At 43.0% G+C, this 21,924-nt stretch overlaps 2 protein-coding genes across 3 annotated transcripts in view; both read left to right on the forward strand.

Annotated features, from left to right (window-relative positions):
• The window catches only part of LOC135085267 (uncharacterized), a 198,835-nt gene that overhangs the window by 61,596 nt on the left and 115,315 nt on the right, over positions 1-21,924 (forward strand). The gene's annotated exons all lie outside the window — the stretch shown is intronic.
• The window catches only part of LOC135085217 (uncharacterized), a 49,704-nt gene that overhangs the window by 27,014 nt on the left and 766 nt on the right, over positions 1-21,924 (forward strand). Inside the window, exons 11-19 of the mRNA XM_063979973.1 lie at positions 350-521; positions 934-1,125; positions 4,791-4,964; positions 5,843-5,977; positions 7,624-7,802; positions 10,157-10,304; positions 14,050-14,201; positions 14,674-14,787; positions 20,835-20,919. Coding sequence (XP_063836043.1) covers positions 350-521; positions 934-1,125; positions 4,791-4,964; positions 5,843-5,977; positions 7,624-7,802; positions 10,157-10,304; positions 14,050-14,201; positions 14,674-14,787; positions 20,835-20,919 — 1,351 coding nt within the window. The remainder of the gene's footprint in view (positions 1-349; positions 522-933; positions 1,126-4,790; positions 4,965-5,842; positions 5,978-7,623; positions 7,803-10,156; positions 10,305-14,049; positions 14,202-14,673; positions 14,788-20,834; positions 20,920-21,924) is intronic.

Here is a 21,924-nt window from a genome sequence, read left to right on the forward strand (position 1 = left end):
CTGTCTGTCTGTCTGTCTGTCTGTCTGTTACGCTTTCCCGCTTAAACCTCGCAACCGATTTTGATGAAATTTGGCATAGAGATAGTTTGAGTCCCGGGAAAGAACATAGGATAGTTTTTATCCCGGTTTTTGAAACAGGGACGCGCGCGATAAAGTTTTTGTGTGACAGACAAAATTCCACGCGGGCGAAGCCGCGGGCGGAAAGCTAGTAAAGAATAATACTGTAAATTTTCATTAAAATCCGTTCAGTATTTTTGCGTGAAAGAGTAACAAACATCCATCCAGACATTCGCATTTATAATATTAGTAGGATTGTGTATGGTGCAGTAAAGATCTGTCTTCGTTACAGGCCGGCCAAAACTACAACGGAACGCTCGTATCGTCCATCCCGGGCGGTTTCAAGGTGTCGCTAAGGAACGTTGATACCGGCGCTTCGGCGGGTGAGGGAGAAATCACCCGCTTTGTGCCCGAGATCGAAGAGGTGAAGCCACAGGTGGCTTCTCCCAGCCCGTCTGCTGCAAGTAAGTCAGTCTTCTAAAGTCCGGTCGCCGAGCAGATAGAATTTCGTCCAATGACCCCCAAGCTACCCACCCTTTTCGCTCGCGCGTAACTATATTGCTGTCGCGCTCGCGCATTCACTGCGACCGCCCGTCGCAGAGTCGTGATAGCAATATATTTACGCGCGAGCGATAGGGATGGGTAGCTTGGGGTCATTGGACGAAATTCTAGCTGCTCGGCGACCGGACTTTATACAGCGTCAGCCCAAAACTCCGCTACAAGAGTGGCGTTGACGCTACAAGAGTAGTTTGGGCACGCAGGACACGACATCATGTGCTTCGTCGACTGGGGAATAAAACCGCATTCCAAGAATCCCCACCCACCTAAACAAATTGTCCTTACTACGGCCGACCTGCGTCCGAAGTCTATTTAAAGACTTCCAGGTAAGACAAAGTCCAGGGCGCTTATACGTATATTCGTATCGATCGTCCATCCCGGGCGGTTTCAAGGTGTCGCTAAGGAACGTCGACACCGGCGCTTCGGCGGGCGAGGGAGAAATCACCCGCTTTGTGCCCGAGATCGAAGAGGTGAAGCCACAGGTGGCTTCTCCCAGCCCGTCTGCTGCAAGTAAGTCAGTCTTCTAAAGTCCGGTCGCCGAGCAGATAGAATTTCGTCCAATGACCCCAAGTTACCCATCCTTATCATCCATAATTACCCTCTCGCGTAATTATATTGCTGTCGCGGTCGCGCATTCACTGCGACCACCCGTCGCAGAGTCGCGATAGCAATATATTTACGCGCGAGCGATAAGGATGGGTAGCTTGGGGTCATTGGACGAAATTCTAGCTGCTCGGCGACCGGACTTTATACAGCGTCAGCCCAAAACTCCGTTACAAGAGTGGCGTTGACGCTACAAAAGTGGCGTTGACGCTACAAGAGTTGTTTGGGCACGCAGACACACACGACATCATGTGCTTCGTCGACTGGGGAATAAAACCGCATTCCAAGAATCCCCACCCACCTAAACAGATTGTCCTTACTACGGCCGACCTGCGTCCGAAGTCTATTTAAAGACTTCCAGGTAAGACAAAGTCCAGGGCGCTTATATGTATATTCGTATCAATCGGCGATCCCGGGCGGTTTCAAGGTGTCGCTAAGGAACGTTGATACCGGCGCTTCGGCGGGCGAGGGAGAAATCTCCCGGTTTGTGCCCGAGATCGAAGAGGTGAAGCCCCAGGTGGCTTCTGCCAGCCCATCTGCTGCAAGTAAGTCAGTCTTCTAAAGTCCGGTCGCCGAGCAGATAGAATTTCGTCCAATGACCCCAAGCTACTCATCCTTATCGCTCGCGAGTAATTATATTGCTGTCGCGACTGTGACGGGCGCCCGCAGTGAGTGTGCGAGCGCGACAGCAATATAATTACACGCAAGCGATAATGATGGGTAGCTTGGGGTCATTGGACGAAATTCTAGCTGCTCGGCGACCGGACTTTAGTCGTGTCGACAACAAACCTACACAGTGTCAGCCCAAAATTCACAAATGATGCTTACTTAAGTGAAGCAGCAAACTGAATAGAGCTCTGTTCTTGTGTCACTCTGTGCGTCCACGCGCACTGTGAGACTTCATAATGTTTGTGAGTACGGGCATCAGTTACCTTTATAATGAACGTTGATACCGGCGCTTCGGCGGGCGAGGGAGAAATTACCCGCTTTGTGCCCGAGATCGAAGAGGTGAAGCCCCAGGTGGCTTCTGCCAGCCCGTCTGCTGCAAGTAAGTCAAAGTCTTCTTAAGTCCGGTCGCCAAGTACATAGAATTTCGTCCAATGACCCCAAGCTACCCATCCTTAACACTCGCACGTAACTCGATGGTAAGTGACGATCAGGCCGAAGGTGGAAGCGAGCTTCACCCGGAATCCTCAACCACGGAGGAACTGGCTATCTTACTTCTAATTGCCGGAACACAACAATGCTGTTAACATTCTTGTTATGACGACAGACTTAGGTAAGATGGTGATAGCTAGCCAGGCGGACTTCGACAAGCCCTACCACCAACCAAACCGAACAGAAAAATCTGCCCCCACTGGGAATCGAACCCGGGACCTCTGCGTCTGAAGCAGGTGGTCTTACCACTAGACCACACAGGCGGTTAGTCTTCTTCTTGTCGTGTCGACAACAAAACTAGTCCGGTCGCCGAGCACATAGAATTTCGTCCAATGACCCCAAGCTACCCATCCTTATCGCTCGCGCGTAACTATATTGCTGTCGCGCTCGCGCATTCACTGCGACCGCCCGTCGCAGAGTCGCGATAGCAATATGTTTACGCGCGAGCGATAAGGATGGGTAGCTTGGGGTCATTGGACGAAATTCTAGCTGCTCGGCGACCGGACTTTATACAGCGTCAGCCCAAAACTCCGTTACAAGAGTGGCGTTGACGCTACAAAAGTGGCGTTGACGCTACAAGAGTTGTTTGGGTACGCAGGACACGACATCATGTGCTTCGTCGACTGGGGAACAAAACCGCACTCCATAAATCCCCATCCACCTAAACAGATTGTCCTTACTACGGCCGACCTGCGTCCGAAGTCTATTTAAAGACTTCCAGGTAAGACAAAGTCCAGGGCGCTTATATGTATATTCGTATCAATCGGCGATCCCGGGCGGTTTCAAGGTGTCGCTAAGGAACGTTGATACCGGCGCTTCGGCGGGCGAGGGACAAATCACCCGCTTTGTGCCCGAGATCGAAGAGCCGAAGCCGAAGCCACAGGCGGCTTCACCCAGCCCGTCCGCTGCAAGTAAGTCAAAGTCAAAGTCTTCTAGTCGTGTCGACAAACCTATACAGTGTCAGCTCAAAACTCTGCTACAAGAGTAGCGTTGTCAGCAGCATTAATTAAATCTGCACGACATCATGTGCTTCGTCGACTGGGAAACAAAACCGCATTTGTATTCCAAGTTTGAGCCATCTAAGAACCACCTGAACAGATTGTCCTTACTATGGCTGACCTGCGTACGAACTTCGGACTCCGAAGTCTATTTAAAGACTTCCAGGTAAGCCAAAGTCGTTTTTATTCAGTACATAGGCCCTTTCCAGGGCGCTTATACACGTCCCAAGTATAGGCTGGTGCTGAGAAGAAGTGGCGGAAGAAACTCATGCCCGTTTTCACCATCAATCCCTAATTTTTAAGCGACCCCTATGATAACAAAATTCCTGTTATGTGTTACCATAGGGGTAACTTAAAATGAGGGATTGATGGTGATACCGTTCATCAGTCATCTTTATAATGAACGTCGACACCGGCGCTTCGGCGGGCGAGGGCGAAATCACCCGCTTTGTGCCCGAGATCGAAGAGGTGAAGCCCCAGGTGGCTTCTGCCAGCCCGTCTGCTGCTAGTAAGTCAAAGTCTTCTAAAGTCCGGTCGCCGAGCATAGAATTTCGTCCAATGACCCCAAGCTACTCATCCTTATCGCTTGCGAGTAATTATATTGCTGTCGCGACTGTGCGACGGGCTGCCGCAGTGAGTGTGCGAGCGCGACAGCAATATAATTTAGGCGCGAGCGATAATGATGGGTAGCTTGGGGTCATTGGACGAAATTCTAGCTGCTCGGCGACCGGACTTTATACAGTGTCAGCCCAAAACTCCGCTACAAGAGTGGCGTTGTCAGTAGCATTAATTAAATCTTCCTGCGTGCAGTTGTTTGGGCATGCAGGGCACAACATTATGTGCTTCATCGACTGGGGAACAAAACCGCACTTGCACTCCAAGTTGTTTCGAGTACTTTAGTGCTAGATTATTTTTGGCCTTTTAGTGCAGTAATTAAAAGCGTGTTTTTAGTTTTCAACCGACTTCAAAAAAGGAGGAGGTTTTCAATTCGACCCGTATGTTTTTTTTTTTTTTTCTATGTTTGTTACGCGATAACTCCGCCAATTACGAACCGATTTGAACAAATCTTTTTTCGGCGTATAGGTAATACCTCAAGGGTGGTCCCATTTAAATTTAATAATAGAAAAAACAACCCCCAAGGGTGGAAAATTGGGGATGAACTTTTTTATACGCAATATCTCCGCCGATTATAAATCAATTTGAACGATTATTTTTTTGTTGAATAGGTATTATCAAAAGGGTGGTTTCATGCGAATTTGAAGAAAATATTTCACCCCCAAGGGTGGAAAATTGGGGATGAACTTTTTTATACGCAATATTTTTAATTTTTAGTTTTTTTTTGTGTTCACGCATTTGAAGTCGGTTTTATTTTTTTTAAAAGTTAATTATTTAAACTATTATTGTCCTTTTCTACAGCTCCACCGCCGATCGTAGTCCCAGAAGTGCCTCGACCGGACTTGACTAACAACTCCACGGTGTTCTTGGTGGACGCCATGTCTTTGGAGCGCGCCTTCGTCCGGCCGGTTGACATGGCGTCTCAGAAGCTGTACGATACGGTGCTGCAGGACACTGTGCTGTATGGACGGAGTGGTGAGTGGGGAGTTGGGGTTGGGGAGTTTGGAATTTGGGGGAGTTGGGAATTTGGGGAAGTGGGGAGTTGGGAATGTGGGGAAATGGGGAGTTGGAAATGTGGGGAAATGGGGAGTTGGGAATGTGGGGAATTTGGGAAACTGGGGAATTTGGGAAAGTGGGGAGATGGGAATTTGGGGAAGTGGGGAGTTGGGAGTTTGGGGAAGTAGGGAGTTGGGAATTCGGGGAAGTGGGGAGGTGGGGAGAATTTCGTTCAAGTCCAGTGTCTGAAACTTCTCCTATATTGTGTTAGCAAGTGATAGATAGTCTGATAATGTGATATGTTGGTGCAGGACACTATACTGTATGAACGGAGATGGGGAGATTAGAATTTGGGGAGGTGGGGAGAATTACGTTCACTTCTAATGCCTGAAGAATTCTCCTATATTGTGTTAGAAGTGATAGATAGTCTTAAGAGATTATATGACACGGTGCTAGAAGACACTGTGATGTATGGACGGAGTCGTGAGTGGAGAAATGGGGAGATGGGGAAAAAAATAAGGAGACATGTAAAGTGCCGCTTAAAGGCTACTTTTTTTTATTTACTATATTTTGACGTTCATAAGTGCCACTTGTGTTCTAAATTGAATAAATATTTTTGATTTTTGAATAGGTTACAAAATAATTGAGTTATTAAGACCGGAATGAAATGTTTTTAAAAAGACGTGCCTTATTCCCGTTTTCACCATCAATCCCTATTTTTTAAGTGACCCCTATGGTTTATGTTTTCATAGGGGTCACTTAAAAATTAGGGATTGATGGTCAATGGAAAACGGACATTAGAATTATTGGTGAATGGTGTCAAGTACCCAATTGTTAAATTATCCTTGTTCTTCCAGCTACCCCGCTAACAGAGCCGCCGATTGTGGGCCAAGTTGTCATCGCGCTGTACGAAGACGGACTACACTACCGTGCGCTCTGCCAGAGGAAGAATGTGCAGAAAAACAAATATCTACTGGAGTACATTGACTTTGGTAAGTTAGTTTCCCATGGTAACCCAGTTTTGAGGAATCCTGCATTACTCATAAAAAAAAAAACTCATAAAACTCATTTATTTATGCAAGTAGGCTTTTAGAAAGCACTTACACGTCCCAGTATTAACCCTACCACTGCTTGCTGCTGGGACAATAAATGGGCCAGTGCTGAGAAGAAGCAGCGCACGAAACTCAGTCACTGGATCCCACAAAAATAAAATCCCTATCCCTTTAAAGACCGCTGACCGTTAAACGCATTCAGTATAGCTAATTTTTAAGGCTGGATTGCACCATTTTACTTTGTAACAAACGAAAAATCTGTCCAAAACTCCATACAAAAATAACTGGTTATCTTAACTAAAATAGTAAGACACGGGTCTTAACGCGACGTTTATTATTGAGTTACATTATGTATGATTTCCCGCAACTGTTCTCGACACACAACACTTACAGTATCGTAATAAAAGACTGCACAAGAGGGTAGACCGATATCTGCCCATAAGATCTCACCCGCAAGTTTCCTCAGTTACTCCGTGATCATGGCGCTTGCAACAGTGCCGGAATATCGGAAACTCAAAATTAAGGTACAGGCACAGAATAATAATAAGTACTACGTACAGAAGTTTTACTTCGCGAAGGTATTTAAAAAAATGTATGCTCAATGTCATTAACAATATGGTGTAATTTAGCCTGTCTCAAGAGTCAAGCACCATTTTGTTGACAAACGTCAGTGATCGGCACTGCGCCGAAGCCATAGGGCTGACTTCGGTAAAATGATGTGACGTGGGGTGCCAAACTGCGGAAAATGGCGGAGGAAATACATGATTTAGCATGAATTATCATGAATAATATTATCTACTTATTTACCTCTCAGTGTCTTCAGGCAACTTAAAAAAGTACATTGTATGTTTTATTATTATTTAGGCAGTTAAATACTGCACAGTATTTAGTACACCATTTTCTTTATTTTCTTCCATCATACACAAGAATACGCGTGCGTGATTCAATGTTGGCTCGTATGTGAGGCCTTGTCGAATAGTATCCTGTAGGTGGGCCATCGTGCGTGTTTTGTTTTCGATGTAAACTCGCGGAGATAAACAGGCTTGATATAATAGAATATAATAATTGTTTATTTGCATAAAACATGGTATACAGTTGTTACAACTAGAATAAGTGCACATGTTTTGCTACATCAAGAAACAAGCGAGTTTGAATAATCAATAGACAAAGTAATATTATTTTTCAATAATAGTACAATAAAATATGTCAGCTATGTCAAAAATTACATTTGTTTGATTATGTTTTTCGGTCTCTGGTGAACCAAAGGACATAAAAAAATAGTGACTGAGTTTTTTGCGCCGCACTGGCCCCAAAGCAGTGGTAGGGTTAATACTGGGACGTGTAAAACTGTTTTTTTAAAACCTACTTGGGCTTTAGAAGTTTTATATGAGTTTTATATTTTACCTAGCGGCCGCCCGCGACTTCGTACGCGTAGATCCCTCTTATGGGGTTTTGTAAAATCCGTTCTTAGTGAGCACCCTATGTTCTAAAAGGACTAGTTTCTGAGATTTCGTGATTACGTCAGTCAATCAGTGACCTTTCGCTTATATAAATATAGATTCATTAACCAATGTTTTCTACAACAGGCAACACCGGAGTCACAAGCCTAGAAAAGTTGTATCCCTGCCCACCGAACCTGGACCTTTCTGCTCAACCGGCGATAGCTTCTCTCGTCACACTCGAGTGCGGTTACAAAGGCGAATTCACGGACCCAGCGGTGCAGTACTTGGAAAACTTGAAGGACAACGCCGTTGAGCTTACACTGGTGAGTTGAAAATGGGGAGAAATCATGTGTGGAAGTGGGGAGATGGGGTGAAATATTTATTATTTTTGGGAAATTGCTATCTACTACTTACTCGCTGTGGAGTAGCGATAGGAAAACTTGAATACTGCTTGCTGTGGAATAGCTCAACCACCGAGAAAGACGTCATTGAACTTACCTTGTTGAGTGGAAAATTGGGAGATGGGGAGAAATCTTGAGAGGATGTGGGGAAGTAGGGAGTTTTTTTAGGGAATTTGGGACCATTCTTTATGGAAAAATTTATTTACTACTCGATATGGAATGGCGATAGCCTCTCTCGTCACACTCGAGTGCGGCTACAAAGGCGAATTCACGGACCCAGCAGTGCAGTACTTGGAAAACTTGAAGGACAATGCCGTTGAGCTTACTCTGGTGAGTGGAAAATGGGGAGAAATCATGTGGGGAAGTGGGGAGATGGGGATAAATCTTTTTGGGGAAATTCTTACCTACTAGGCTACTACTTATTCGCTGTGGAGTAGCGATAGGAAAACTTGATTACTGCTTGCTGTGGAATAGCTCAACCACCGAAAAAGACTTCATTGAACTTACCTTGTTGAGTGGAAAATGGGGAGGTGGGGAGGTAGGGAGATTTTTAGGGAGCTGGGGAGAATCCTTTATGGGGAAATTGTTACTATTCGATGTCGAGTAGCGACTAGCGATAGCCTCTCTCGTCACATCTCTCCCATCTCGTGAAAAATGGGAAGGTGGGGAGAAATCTTGTGGGGATGTGGGGAGGTAGGGAGTTTTTTTAGGGAGCTGGGGACCATTCTTTATCGACAAAAATATTACTAGATATGGAATAGCGATAGCCTCTCTCGTCACACTCGAGTGTGGCTACAAAGGCGAGTTCACGGACCCAGCAGTGCAGTACTTGGAAAACTTGAAGGACAACGCCGTTGAGCTTACACTGGTGAGTACTTACTACGGTTCATAAGTACCACTTGTGGTCTAAACTGAATAAATATTTTTGATTTTGATGATTTTGATTTTTAGTGGGAAATGGGGAGAAATCATGTGGGGAAGTGGGGAGATGGGGTGAAATATTTTTGGGGAAATTTCTACCTACTACTTACTCGCTGTGGAGTAGCGATAGGAAAACTTGTGGAATAGCTCAACCACCGAGAAAGACTTCATTGAACTTTACCTTGGTGAGTGGAAAATAGGGAGGTGGGGAGAAATTATGTAGGAAGTGGGGGTAGGGAGTTTTTTTAGGGAGCTGGGGAGAATCCTTTTTGGGGAAATTGTTACTATTCGATGTGGAGTAACGATAGCCTCTCTCGTCTCACATCTCTCATCTCTCGTGAAAAATGGGGAGGTGGGGAGAAATCTTGAGGGGATGTGGGGAGGTAAAGAGTTTTTTTAGGGAGCTGGGGACCTTTCTTTATGGACAAAAATATTACTCGCTGTGAAGTAGCGATAGCCTCTCTCGTCACACTCGAGTGCGGCTACAAGGGCGAGTTTACGGACCCAGCAGTGCAGTACTTGGAAAACTTGAAGGACAACGCCGTTGAGCTTACACTGGTGAGTGGGAGAATGAAAAATGGGGAAGTGGGCAGATGGGGAGAAATCTTTTTGGGGAATTTCCTACCTACTACTTACTCGCTGTGGAGAAACCATAGGAAAACTTGACTACTGCTTGCTGTGGAATAGCTCAACCACCGACTGTAAGTGCCTATTCACTCTCGCCTTGAAAATGCCCGGATTATAGTGTTCAAAAAAGACAGCAGCAGGCAGCGAATTCCAGTCCCTAGCTGTTCGCATTATAAAAGAGTCATCGAAACGCTTAGTGCGAGCTGGTGGAATGTCGACAATGTAGGGATGTTACGCTAACCTGCGTCTGGTTCCCTGGTATCAAGTTGTCAACCGTAGAATAAAGATAACGCAATCGAGCTTGCTCTCTTGAGTGGGAGATGGGAGAATGTGATACAAATGTAAGGAAACGAAAAGGAGATCCGGAAAAATATTTGAGGAGATAGGGAGTTTTTTTTTATAGAGGAGACACATACTATACTAGCGGCCGCCCGCGACTTCGTACGCGTAGATCCCGATTTACCCCCTCAGGGGTAAAATTTTGCAAAATCCCGTCTTAGTGAGCACCTACGTTCTAAAAGGAACCCCCATGCAAAAGTTGAGACTCCTAGCATTTGTAGTTTCTGACATTTCGTGATGAGTGAGTCAGTCAATCGGTGTCCTTTTATAGATATAAATCGTTTAACCGCTTGAGTCCCAGACGGCATTAATTAATGTCATAACAATTTATTATCTATTTTGTGTCTAGATTCGCGGGCCTTGAAGGATTAATCAACATTTTCTTACAGACGCTGACTTCCGGCACAAAAACCGCGCCAAGCGGTGCCTCAGTTCACCTCAAGGTGGTGAAAAGCAACGAATCAGTCAATAAGAAGCTGGAAGAGATGTGCCTTCCCGAGTGGAAGCAGATGGAGCAGAGAGGACAGGATGTGATGGGTAAGAATAAGAATAACTTTATTAACACACATACAGGGTGTTGATTTCAATTCTCGCCATATTTATTTAGGTGATCCATTATCTACTATATAAAAATAAGTCGTTTTCCTTCCTGACGCTATAACTCCAGAACGCACGAACCGATTTCCACGGTTTTGCATTCGTTGGAAAGGTCTCGGGCTCCGTAAGGTTTATAGCAAAAAAAATTCAGGAAAATTTAACAAACGAAATTCCACGCGGGCGAATCCGCGGGCGGAAAGCTAGTGACTTATATAAAAGCATTTTCCACCAAAAAAAAGTTACAAACGAAAGTGGAATTTTTAGCGAATATTTTCCGTGCGACATCAACTATACTGTGGCTCGCAATACTGCAATACGTTTACACTGCGGCACCATCGAGCTACGCGGATCGCTCGCTTATATCATGTCGGATAACCTGCTGAAGGAAGCCACGTAAAGTAGATAGTGTAGGTATTTTTCTTTGAAAGTTCGTGTTAAATCTTTTTTTAAGTCATTTTTTTTATTGATTCGTGATCAAAATAAGCTAATTAATCAACTCCCTAATTATGGCGAGGATTGAAATCAACACCCTGTATAACAAGACAATACAAAGGTAAGTTTTTTTTATGTAAGACAAGGCAGATATTTGACTGCAATCACGCCTGGTGTTAAGTGAGATGAACCGCCTCTGTTGTCTAGTGGTAAGACCACCGGCTTCAGACGCAGAGGTCCCGGGTTCGATTCCCAGTGGGGACAGATTTTCTGTTCGGTTTGGTTGGTGGTAGGGCTTGTTCTAAGTCCGCCTGGCTAGCTACCACCATTTTACCTAAGACTGCCGCCATAACAACAATGTTAACAGCATTGTTGTGTTCCGGCAGTTAGAGGTAAGATAGCCAGTCCCTCCGTGGTTGAGGATTCCGGGTGAAGCTCGCTTCCACCTTCGGCCTTATCATCACTTACCATCAGGTGAGATTCAGACCAAGAGCTTCCTCGTTGTGGATAAAACAAAAGTCTAGGATGGTACATATCTGCCCTGTAAGTGCCTATTCACTCTCGCCTTGAAAAGGCCCGGATTATAGTGTTCAGGAAAGGACTATGCATGCACACACCAGAATGGCGCCACTGTAGAGCAAGGCAAGTACAAAAAATACAATACAAAATTGTTTATTCCGAATCAGGTTTCAATTTAAACAGGGTTTCGATTTGGGTTTTCTTTTAAGTAGACTTTAGTGTTAGAAAACCCCGCTCTCCATGCAAAGATTTACATTAAGAAATCATACAGCTAGGACATACAATGCATATCTATTGACTTATTTTACAAGTAGCAACTGAAAATATTGTGTGCACGTGTTTGCTTTGTGTGTGTGTCCATGTGTGTGTGTGTGTGTAGTAGAGATGAAACGGATAGTTGTTTGGCCGGATACCGGATATCCGGCCAACTGTTAGGCCGGATAGCCGGATATCCGGCGGCCGGATAGTTGGCCCATTGTCTCGTTGCATGTCGTGACGAGTATAGCGCCGCACAGGTGCTTCGAACGCGATCAGTGGGTCTCTAGACTAGTCACACTTTTCTAAAATCGAATCCGTCCGAATAATATCAATCGAATGTCAGATTTTACCACTTGTCTAGGGGGCAGATCAATTCAATTTCGGTTGCAATCGTGAGTGTGTGAGTGAATTGAATAGTGAAAATTTAATTAGTTACATCATGTCATCAGACCATCCAGTGAAAAAAGAAATCACCTATTTTATTTGGCAATATTTCGACATTAACAGATATTTACTACATATTTATGTATTCGTCATTAGAGTGAATAGCCCAGAAAAATAAATTAGTTTTGAAATGCCTTATTATGGCTTTTTTGTAACTTTTTGGACTTTAAATAAAAGCAGTCATTATTGTAAGCCATTTCATTGATATTTACCTCAAAGATTAATGTATTTCATTTTATTAATAGGAAATTGTCGTAGTTTTTTAATATCTGGTATCCGGCCGGATAGTGAGTTACTATCCGGTATCCGGCCGGATAGTAAATTTAGGCCGGATATCCGGCCTACCGGATAGTTACCGGATATCCGTTTCATCTCTAGTGTGTAGTTATTTATTTATTTATAATCTTTCTTGATAATAAATAGTGGTACAACAGGCGAGCTTAATGTCATGTGGCATTCCATGTTATTATGTAGTAGTAATTTTAACTCGTCAGTCCTAGTTAATAATAAATAAATACTACAATAGTTGGAGGTAGGTACCAAAGATATCCAGTTCCTCTGTGGTTGGGGATTACGGGTGAAGCTTGCTTCCACCTTCGGCGTGATCATCAGTCCATCAGGTGAGATGCAGGCCTAAAGCTTCTTCGTGGATAAATAAGGCAGTGTAGAGGTGCTAATTGGTAAGTTTTTCTTATTCTTATTCCTTTTATAACTTCAATAATGTGGTCGAATCACATTAATTTGATTTGAAAATATGGATAGTACGAATGAACATACTTTTTGAGGTCTAGTAGGTTTTTCTATCTTCTTAAAACTTGCCAAATGTTTTTCTCTTAAGGGACTTCTCTCTAATCTCCACTAGAGGTGCACTCTCTCTAATTTACCAGAGGCAAATGGAGGATTTGGCATACACAAAGTACGCGGCAATAGCCCGGTCTTATACCTTCTCAGAACTTACCAAATCCTTGTTTCTAAGTGACTTTTAAGACTAAGTTTCATCTCCACTACAGGAGTATGCTGTCCAATTTTTCAGAGCCAAATGGAGATTTTGGCATTCACTAAATTCGCGTAAATAGCAATGCGTCTTAAGTCTGTCATACTATACGCGAATTACGAAGGCTACAGTCGAAGGGTGCAAAGAAATGTAGAAAATTAATTAACTTAATTTATTGGATAAAATTAATTTAAATTACAGTATTAATAATTAGCTAATAGGTGACAGATGATTGATGTAAGAATCAAGAGTGAAATTTGGAGCGGCCGCGATCAAAGTCGAGTGCGGCGGAGGGTGCTGCGTCGGCGCTTCTTGCTAGGCCTTGGTTTCTATGCGGCGACGTAGTCGCGTAATTGCTAATCAGCAGCATCGGTGACCTACTAATACGTAACACGCGTTCTATAGTCTGCCGTCATAGTAAACGCAGGCCGCATCATGTATGAAAAACATAGTCTCTATACATTCTGTATTGATGCGATCTGAACGCAAACCGATTGGCTGGGGTGTGCGGACCGCAGAACGCTTTTTAGGTGACGAACAATAATGTTCCTTATTGTTTTTAACGCTAAGGTTGAAATTGGTATGTCAATGTCAATTGGTATGTCAATCAAATGTAATGTAAGCAAGCCACGGTATGCTTAAGAATACCGAAGCGGAAGCCTACACAGTGTTAAAACTATAAGGTACAGTCAGCGTCAAATCGTTCATAACAACAACAAAGTAGCCAAAAAGTTAATTCCAAATTACATTTTTTTTAAATAGTTTTTCTGGTCTTAAAAACTTGGTGGTATTGTAATTGAAAAAAAAAAGTAGTTAACTAAATAGTGACGTCACTTGCTTGTATTGCCATACAAAATCTAAAGGAGTCTCGTTACGACAGTTTTAAAAAGTACGTCAATTGATTGGTGGTGCCAACATGGATGTGTTGTCAACTTTTTGGACCACCATTTGACGCTGTGCATTATTAGTCTTCACCTAAGCTAAGTCCTTTCTTTCGGAAACTTATTCCAAACCGTTAATCAGACCCCTCCCCAATAGACTCGCCGACGCTCTTGTACCGCGACATGGCGTGCCAGGAGCTACCAGCGGCCGGCTGCACGATCCAAGTGCTGGATGTGGAAGCGTTCAGTAGCGGGTCGGTCTCCGGCTGCATCATGGGCACGCACAAGCTCGACCGGCTCAACGACCAGGTGAGTGTCCTCAGCAGGTGAAGACGGCACAGAAAAGAACAGAGCAAGATGTTGGAAGGGCGCAGAGACCAGGTTAGAAGGATGTAGAGAAGACGAGCAGGTGCAGAAAAGACCAGAACAGGGGCAAAACACCAGGTCAGGATCACAGGAAGAACGCAAAGAGACCAGGTTAGAATTATGTAGAAAAAATAAGACCAGGTCCAGAAAAAACCAGGAAGATTGCAAAAAGACCACACCAGGATAGTGAGATCACATTAAAGATCTCAGCAGGTTAGTGAGAAGGGCGCAGAAAAGACCAGTCAGGATACCAGGAATGTTGCAAAAAAGACCAAATCAAGATTGCTGAAAGAACGCCAAAAGGCGCAGAAAAGACCATACCAGGATCTCAGGATAGACTGACTGACTAGTCACAGCACTGAGGACTTCTTCAATAGAAGCAGCATCGCTCTGGTGCCGCGACATGGCGTGTCAGGCGCTACCAGCGGCCGGCTGCATGATCGAAGTGCTGGATGTGAACGCGGTCAGTAGCGGGTCGGTCTGCGGCTGCATCATGGGCACGCACAAGCTCGACCGGCTCAACGACCAGGTGAGTATCCTCAGCAGGTGAAGACGGCACAGAAAAGCTCAGAACAGGTGCAGAAAAGACTAGGGCAGTTTCCAGGAAGAAGGCAGAGACCAGGTTAGAAGGATGTGACCTGGATTTTTGCGAATATTAGTTTTGTGTGTTTATATTGTATTATCTTGAAACGAATCTGCGACCTCTGGCATGGTAGTAGCAAAATCCCACACGTAACGAAAGGATTATGAATTTAAGCCAACTACATTTTAGCCCTCTAAACTGAGTTAGTTTTCAGTTAGTATGAATATTTACAACAAATTCAAAATTCTAGACCATAAATGCTTAATCATCCACAACCACACTAACATTTATGTCTTCTCATTTATAAAAAAAAATACCCTGATCTAACCGGGAATCAAACCTGGGACCGCCACCAAAACCTATGCACCACGACATCATCGTTTTATCTACGCGTTATTTCTAAAAGCCTTCCTAAATGTAGCGTCACCACGCCATCATTCAAAGTTCCCGCCAAAGTTATCCTTCAATCATACACGTACATAAATCTATATCACCGCTAGCAACACATCATCCTATAAATAAATCTAGCTCTTTTAGGCTCCTACCCTGTGTATCGGCTTACCCCATTCCCTATACCACTGTCGCATTCATACTCAAACGAGTGAGGGAGATGGAAAGCAATTGAAAGGGATATTCAATTTCCGTCTCCCAGAGTGGACCCTCCAGACAGAATCCCGGAAAATCGATACGGGGGACTTATAAAAGGTGTACATTTACCTTTATTAAGTCTTTTGGATTGGCGGAGCCGTGAAGATCGGACGTCTGTGGATTTGGTTTTTGTTTAAAAACTCCTTACTGTGTTGTACAGTTTTCTTTTTAAATTTGCTTTCGCGATTCGTTATTTCAAAAATGGAAGCGCTAAAGATTAGGATACACATTTTCAAGTTTAGACTCGGTGAGCATTGAAACTTTTTTGATGTTGTGTGTTTTTATTTTTTAGTGTGCCTGCAAATGTGCGTATTTATTTATCTATGCGAATTTTGTTTATCTGTGCGATTTCTTATATTTATTTAATCGATGTGTCGTTTTGCCTAAAAAATACAAATATCGTGAATTTCCGTTTAAAAATAAATAATAATAGAGCTTATTGTAACTTTTATTTCAATTATTCTGCTTTGATCATCTGTGTTTTAGTTAAAATAATTCTTTGGGACTATTTAAGTGTTTATGAAGAAGGGGTCTAATATATTTGAAGGAATTAAGTTACATATTTCAAATAATATCTGTTGCTATGGAAGCAACATTCTATTAAGGAAGGAAAGTTACTCGTGTAAGAATTTCTTTGGAGATTTCCTTGTTGCCATGGAATAGGAGGTTATTTTTGGAATCTTTGTTGCCGCCCTATTTATGCCTGATATTCATAAGAATCAATAAAGTGGACGCTTAGCTGTGAAGTCACAGTTTCTTCTGATTTATTTCGTTGCGGGTCCAATGATTGTTTAACTTTCCACCGGGACTGACTTGGCCTTCACTGGTTGGGTTTTTGGCGGTCAAGCTGTAGATCCTGGCTACACAGGTGTTGCAGGGGTGGGATTAATCATAATACACACACAGACATGTGTCAAGATTGTGTACATCTTTGTACAATTATTTTTGAAAAGTTTTAACTCTTATGCATTCATGGCTTGACTTTTCATCGCGGTTTCCTAATATTTTTGAAGTTTATAATGGACAATATTTCGTTGAATGGATGAATGGAATGTAACACAACAGAATGCTTGAACGATTTTTGACATTATTATTCGACAATTTTATGTCAAAAGTCAGTTGAAGTCCATAAAACACCGGGTATGATTAAAGTTTACGGTTAAAGTTAAGGTAGTGTAACTTGGTTTTTTGGGCATCTTCGCAAACATCTTGACAAATGTCTGGAGGCATTACTCATTGCCGTTGCCTATCGCGCGACTCGCGTCGCGATATTTCGACCTCTAGTGTGTACTAATCCTTACAATCGATCCCCTACCCTTTTCTATTTATAGCTTCTCTGTGTGTATTTATTGCTTGTTAATGTGTGTGTTGATTTTTTTCCTGTTGGAAACGAAAATTGTATTTGCGGGTCTTATTAAGTTGATGTGCTTGCTTGAAGAGTAAAATATTGTCGCACTCTTTGAAAGATGTTTTCGGTATATCTTATTGAAATTGTGAATATTTGAGGGATGATTTTTTTTCAAAAGGGAGCCTTTTGCAATCATACTAAAGGTCATAGCAGACTTATCAGCAACGTATCGCCTTTCGCGCGCTATCAATTGCGAGGCGAGGCATGGAGTTCCATACAAAGAATACTGACCGCCTCGAGTATACGTTTACGATCCCTTTCCGGGTTGATAAATGTGCGACGTTATTAACGTTTCTAGTGTGACATTGACATTTACGTCAATGTCACTGTGACAGCAGCTCATTGGCTATAACGACACCGTTATTTAACGTTTTAGATTTTTCACAATTAACAGTAGGTAAAATCCTCTCCGCGAGTTTTCTGGAAGAAATCGCTTCCCAGCGATGACCGCCAAACTGGTGGCGTTTCACTTTTGTATTGAGTAAGGGCTCTCCTACGGAGACATCCCGTTTTTCCAGGTACCGTTTTTTGCGCTATGGGGGTTTGCGAAACCAGGATACTACCGCGTGAGCGAGAACTAGTAATGTAGGATCACGCAAAATTAGGCTGCCATAAGAAAGTCGAGTTTCTTAGTACAGTCAGCGTCAAATAATTGGTGATACCCAAAGTGGCCAAAAAGTTGACAACACAACCTTATTCCATTTGTAATAAAGACGTATTTCGATTTACGCCCTTATAGCCTTTATAGCTCCTCTGCTAAGTACTTATGTATTAGATTAATGAATAACAATTGCGCATTACAAATCACCGGTACATATCGTCAATGCAAATCAAAATGGCCGCCTCACCCTTCTGCAGTTACATGCAATCGATATTTCCCGCGCTCTCCCAATGACCTGCGCTTTAGTAGCCTTAACTTTGAGCTTGACCAACGAGGCTATCTTATAGCTATACATTATCCGTGTGGTATTAATCCCTGACTGACGACATCGTAAAGGTAGCAGGGAAGCGCTGGATGCAGGCTGCTACCAATCGATCAACGTGGACAACATTAGGGGAGGCCTATGTTCAGCAGTGGACGTCCTATGGCTGAAATGATGATGATGATGATGATGATGATGATGATGATGATTAATCCCTGGGGGCATAGACAAAGATTTTATATTTCAACTAGTTTTCCGCCCGCGGCTTCGCCCGCGTGGAAATTTGTCACAGAAAAACTTTATCGCGCGGGTCCCTGTTTCAAAAACCGAGATAAAAACTATCCTATGTCCTTTCCCGGGACTCAAACTATCTCTATGCCAAATTTCATCAAAATCGGTTCAGTGGTTTAGGCGTGAAAGCCAGACAGACAGACAGAGTTACTTTCGCATTTATAATATTATTAGTATAGATTAGGACTTCATGCGACTTGAGAAAATCTGCTTGGTTTTGTTGGTGGTAGGGCTTCTTCATTTGCCTGGTTAACTACCACCACCTTAACTAACGCCCGTATTAAAAAACATTACTATGAGGTCTCACAGTGCACGTGGACGCACAGAGTGACACATGAACCAATCACAGATCTCTATTTAACGCTATGCGTTCAATTTGCTGCTTCACTTAAGCAAGCATCGTCAGTCTTTCCCTAACAACAATGTTATAACCATTGTTGTGATCCGGCAGTTGGACGTAAAAATATTTTCTACCTCCATTGGGAATCGAATCTCTGGTTCTGAGGCAGGCGGTTTGACATCATCATCATTTCAGCCATAGGACGTCCACTGCTGAACATAGGTGTCCCCCAATGCTTTCCACGTTGATCGATTGGTAGCGGCCTGCGTCCAGCCCCTCCCTGCCACCTTTATGATGTCGTCGGTCCACCGTGTGGGTGGACGTCCCACGCTGCGTTTTCCGGTTCGCGGCCTCCACTCCAGAACCTTGCTGCCCCATCGGCCGTCAGTTCTGCGTACTATGTGCCCTGCCCATTGCCACTTTAGCTTGCTAATCCGTCGAGCTATGTCAGCGACATTAGTTCATTTAGGGATCTCCCATTTCTGAGGCTATCCTATAGCTATACATTATCAGTGTGGTATTAATTCATGGGGGCATAGACAAAGATTTTATTTTTCAATTAGGACTTGAGCGTATGTACTTAAAAAAAGGTGGTTTTGTTGGTGGTAGCAACAAAACCAAGCAGATTTTTTCATTTCTTGATGAATTTCAAAAATAACCACCGGATTTTTAGTTTTGGTCTATATTTCAATTCCATTCAGTGAAATCTAATGTTTTCAACATCATGAAACTTCTCTCCATTCATGACACCTAGTGGCTAAAAAGTTGACAACAAGGCTTATTCCAATAGACGTGTTGACACCACCAATCAATAAATTGACTTACTATTTAAAACTGAAAAATCTATGGGAGTCTCCCATAGATTTTGTATGGCATATAGTAATGTTGTGACAGGGATAGAGACATGCGATTGTTGGTTTTACAAATGTCATACGATAGAGAATAATAAAATCTCAAAAAAAATATTGACCTCTTTTTTGTCGATAAAAATAGGTCTAGTTGCATCTTAATTCATATGTACACTTTATCGTGACTCACACTGTATTAGCATTTTCAAGCTAAAATCTCAATTTAGAAACGGGCATCGATTCTCAACCATTTACGCCTCTAAGCTTATTCCCATAAGATTCCTGAGATCGTTAATTCGCCGCACAACAGGTGGTTAACCCATGGGTTCTTATCTTAACCCTGCATTATGCGACCCCACCCTCTGTGGGCGTGCATAAGAAATAAAAAAGGCGGGGCCGTGCCCCAAAAGATGGCTTACCAAGTTTTATAGTTTAAGGGAGGGTAGTACGAGCCTGTATATTTTCTAACCCCAGTCACGTAGTTTCGATCTTTCTCGCTCTGTCACTCGTTAGCATTTCGCTTTGTGTGAGAAGAATACAAACGTTTGAAACAGCATACTCGTAGTTCATTTGGTAAATAAGTTTTATAGTTTTAAAGGAGGGTCGCAAATGGCCCGTATATTCCGCGTTACTCTAACGCTGGTCACGTAGTTTCGATCTATCTGGCTCTGTCACTCGTACCGGCATTTCGTTTTGCGTGAGAGGGATGCGAACATTTGAAAAATATCTTAGTTTTTATTAAGGTTATATAGTTGTAAGGAGGGTAGTAAATGCCCCGTGTATTCCAGGCTAGTTACTGTAGGAGAGCGTTAGAACGCTGGTCACGTAGTTTCGATCTATCCGGCTCTGTTACTCGTGCAGGGATTTCGTTTTGTGTGAGAGGCATGCAAACATTCTTAACATTTTTGGTTCATAAGATAGCATAGTTAAGTAGATTAGAACCAAATAAATAACACTCGAAATGATTCTGACTTCATATGAATGCTTGTAAAATATGAAACTAATATTTTAATTTTCGTTACGCGAGAATCGAACATATTACGAAGCCAAGCTGTTTTTCCTTTCCCACGTTTTTTATTATAATCACTCATCCTGTACTTCCTAACTTAAGCTTAAAAACGTCCTTAGTAATCATGTCATTTATCGCCAATATAGTTTTAGAGCAAAGCGAAATATGCTATAAAAAAAATTAATTAAAGAATCAATAGGTCTTAATGCTATGCCAAATTATTCATTTCATATTAAATACCAGACTGCCTGCGAGTTTATTGCCACAATATCTTTTAGATTCTAGCTTTCTAATAATGTAACGATGCATGTAAGTCGGTTGTTATGTTGTTGGTAAATCTTTAACAATAAATAAATAATTTTTTTTTTTTTTTTCTTTTGAACCTCATTTTCTCTGCGACGGAAGATAAGCTATGTCTTGCTTCAAAGTACAAGCCATCTTTAAACCAATGCTACAGAACCTAATTATTGAATCCGAACGAATATGCCTCATATTTAGATGTTAATAAAGTACATTTTTGCTGCAGATGGCTGCCTACTGCAGCAGCGAGATCGGCAAGGAACCATATCTACCCAAGTTTGAAGAGCTATGCATCGTACGATCCCCTACAAGTAAGTTCTTTTATTTTATTTTACTATTTAGTACGTTTCTTTAAAGCCCGGTCTGTGAGTGAGCACGTAGAATTTTATCCAATGATCCCAAGCTACCCATCCTTAGCGCTCGCGCGTAATTATATTGCTGTCGCGACTGTGCGACGGTCGCCCGCAGTGAGTGTGCGAGCGCGACAGCAACGTAATTACGCGCGAGCGATAAGGATGGGTAGCTTGGGGTCATTGGACAAAATTCTACGTGCTCACAGACCTGTCTATAGACACTTCCTGCCCCGTACAACCAAACTGTGGAATGGACTGTCGTCTGCGGTGTTTCCGGACGGATACGACCTGCAAGCTTTCAAGAAGAGAGCGTATCTTCACCTTAAAGGCGGCAACGCACCTGTAACGCCCCTGGGTCTGCGGGTGTCTATGGGCGACGGTAATCACTTGACAAATGATCCGTCTGCTCGTTTGCCTCCTGTCACATAAAAAAATCCTTCGTTTCAGCCAAATGACGTCCACTGCTGGACAAAGGCCTCTCCCCCAAGGCTTTCCATAACGACTGGTCCTGCGCCGCCTGTTTCCAGATTCTTCATACCTTCACCAGATTGTCGGTCCACCTAGTAGGAGGCCTGCCCACGCTACGTCTTTCGACCCGTGGTTGCCACTCGAGAACTTTTCTGCCCCAATTTTATTCCTTACTCTGTTGTAATCGAATCAGAAGGTATGTCTAGCAGTGGAAAGCATTATTTTAGAACTTAGACTGAATGAATCTTTACTAACTGCCCTAACAGATTCGTCTGGTCCAATTTTGACAGTGTCATATGATATTTGCGCTCATTAGCTGAAAAATCTGTAGAGAACGGCTTACTTTTCCCAAATTAGAAAATTTTTTCGGAAACTTTCAGTTTTGAATTTTCTAATGCGCCCAAACTTATTTCTTGGTAAGTATATTCGTATTTCTTGTTTTTGTTTTATCTTGTGTAAAACAATAAAGCACATTTTTGTGTATACTTATTTTAA

Source organism: Ostrinia nubilalis, chromosome 28 (genome assembly GCF_963855985.1).
Source record: "Ostrinia nubilalis chromosome 28, ilOstNubi1.1, whole genome shotgun sequence".
NCBI lineage: Eukaryota > Metazoa > Arthropoda > Insecta > Lepidoptera > Crambidae > Ostrinia > Ostrinia nubilalis.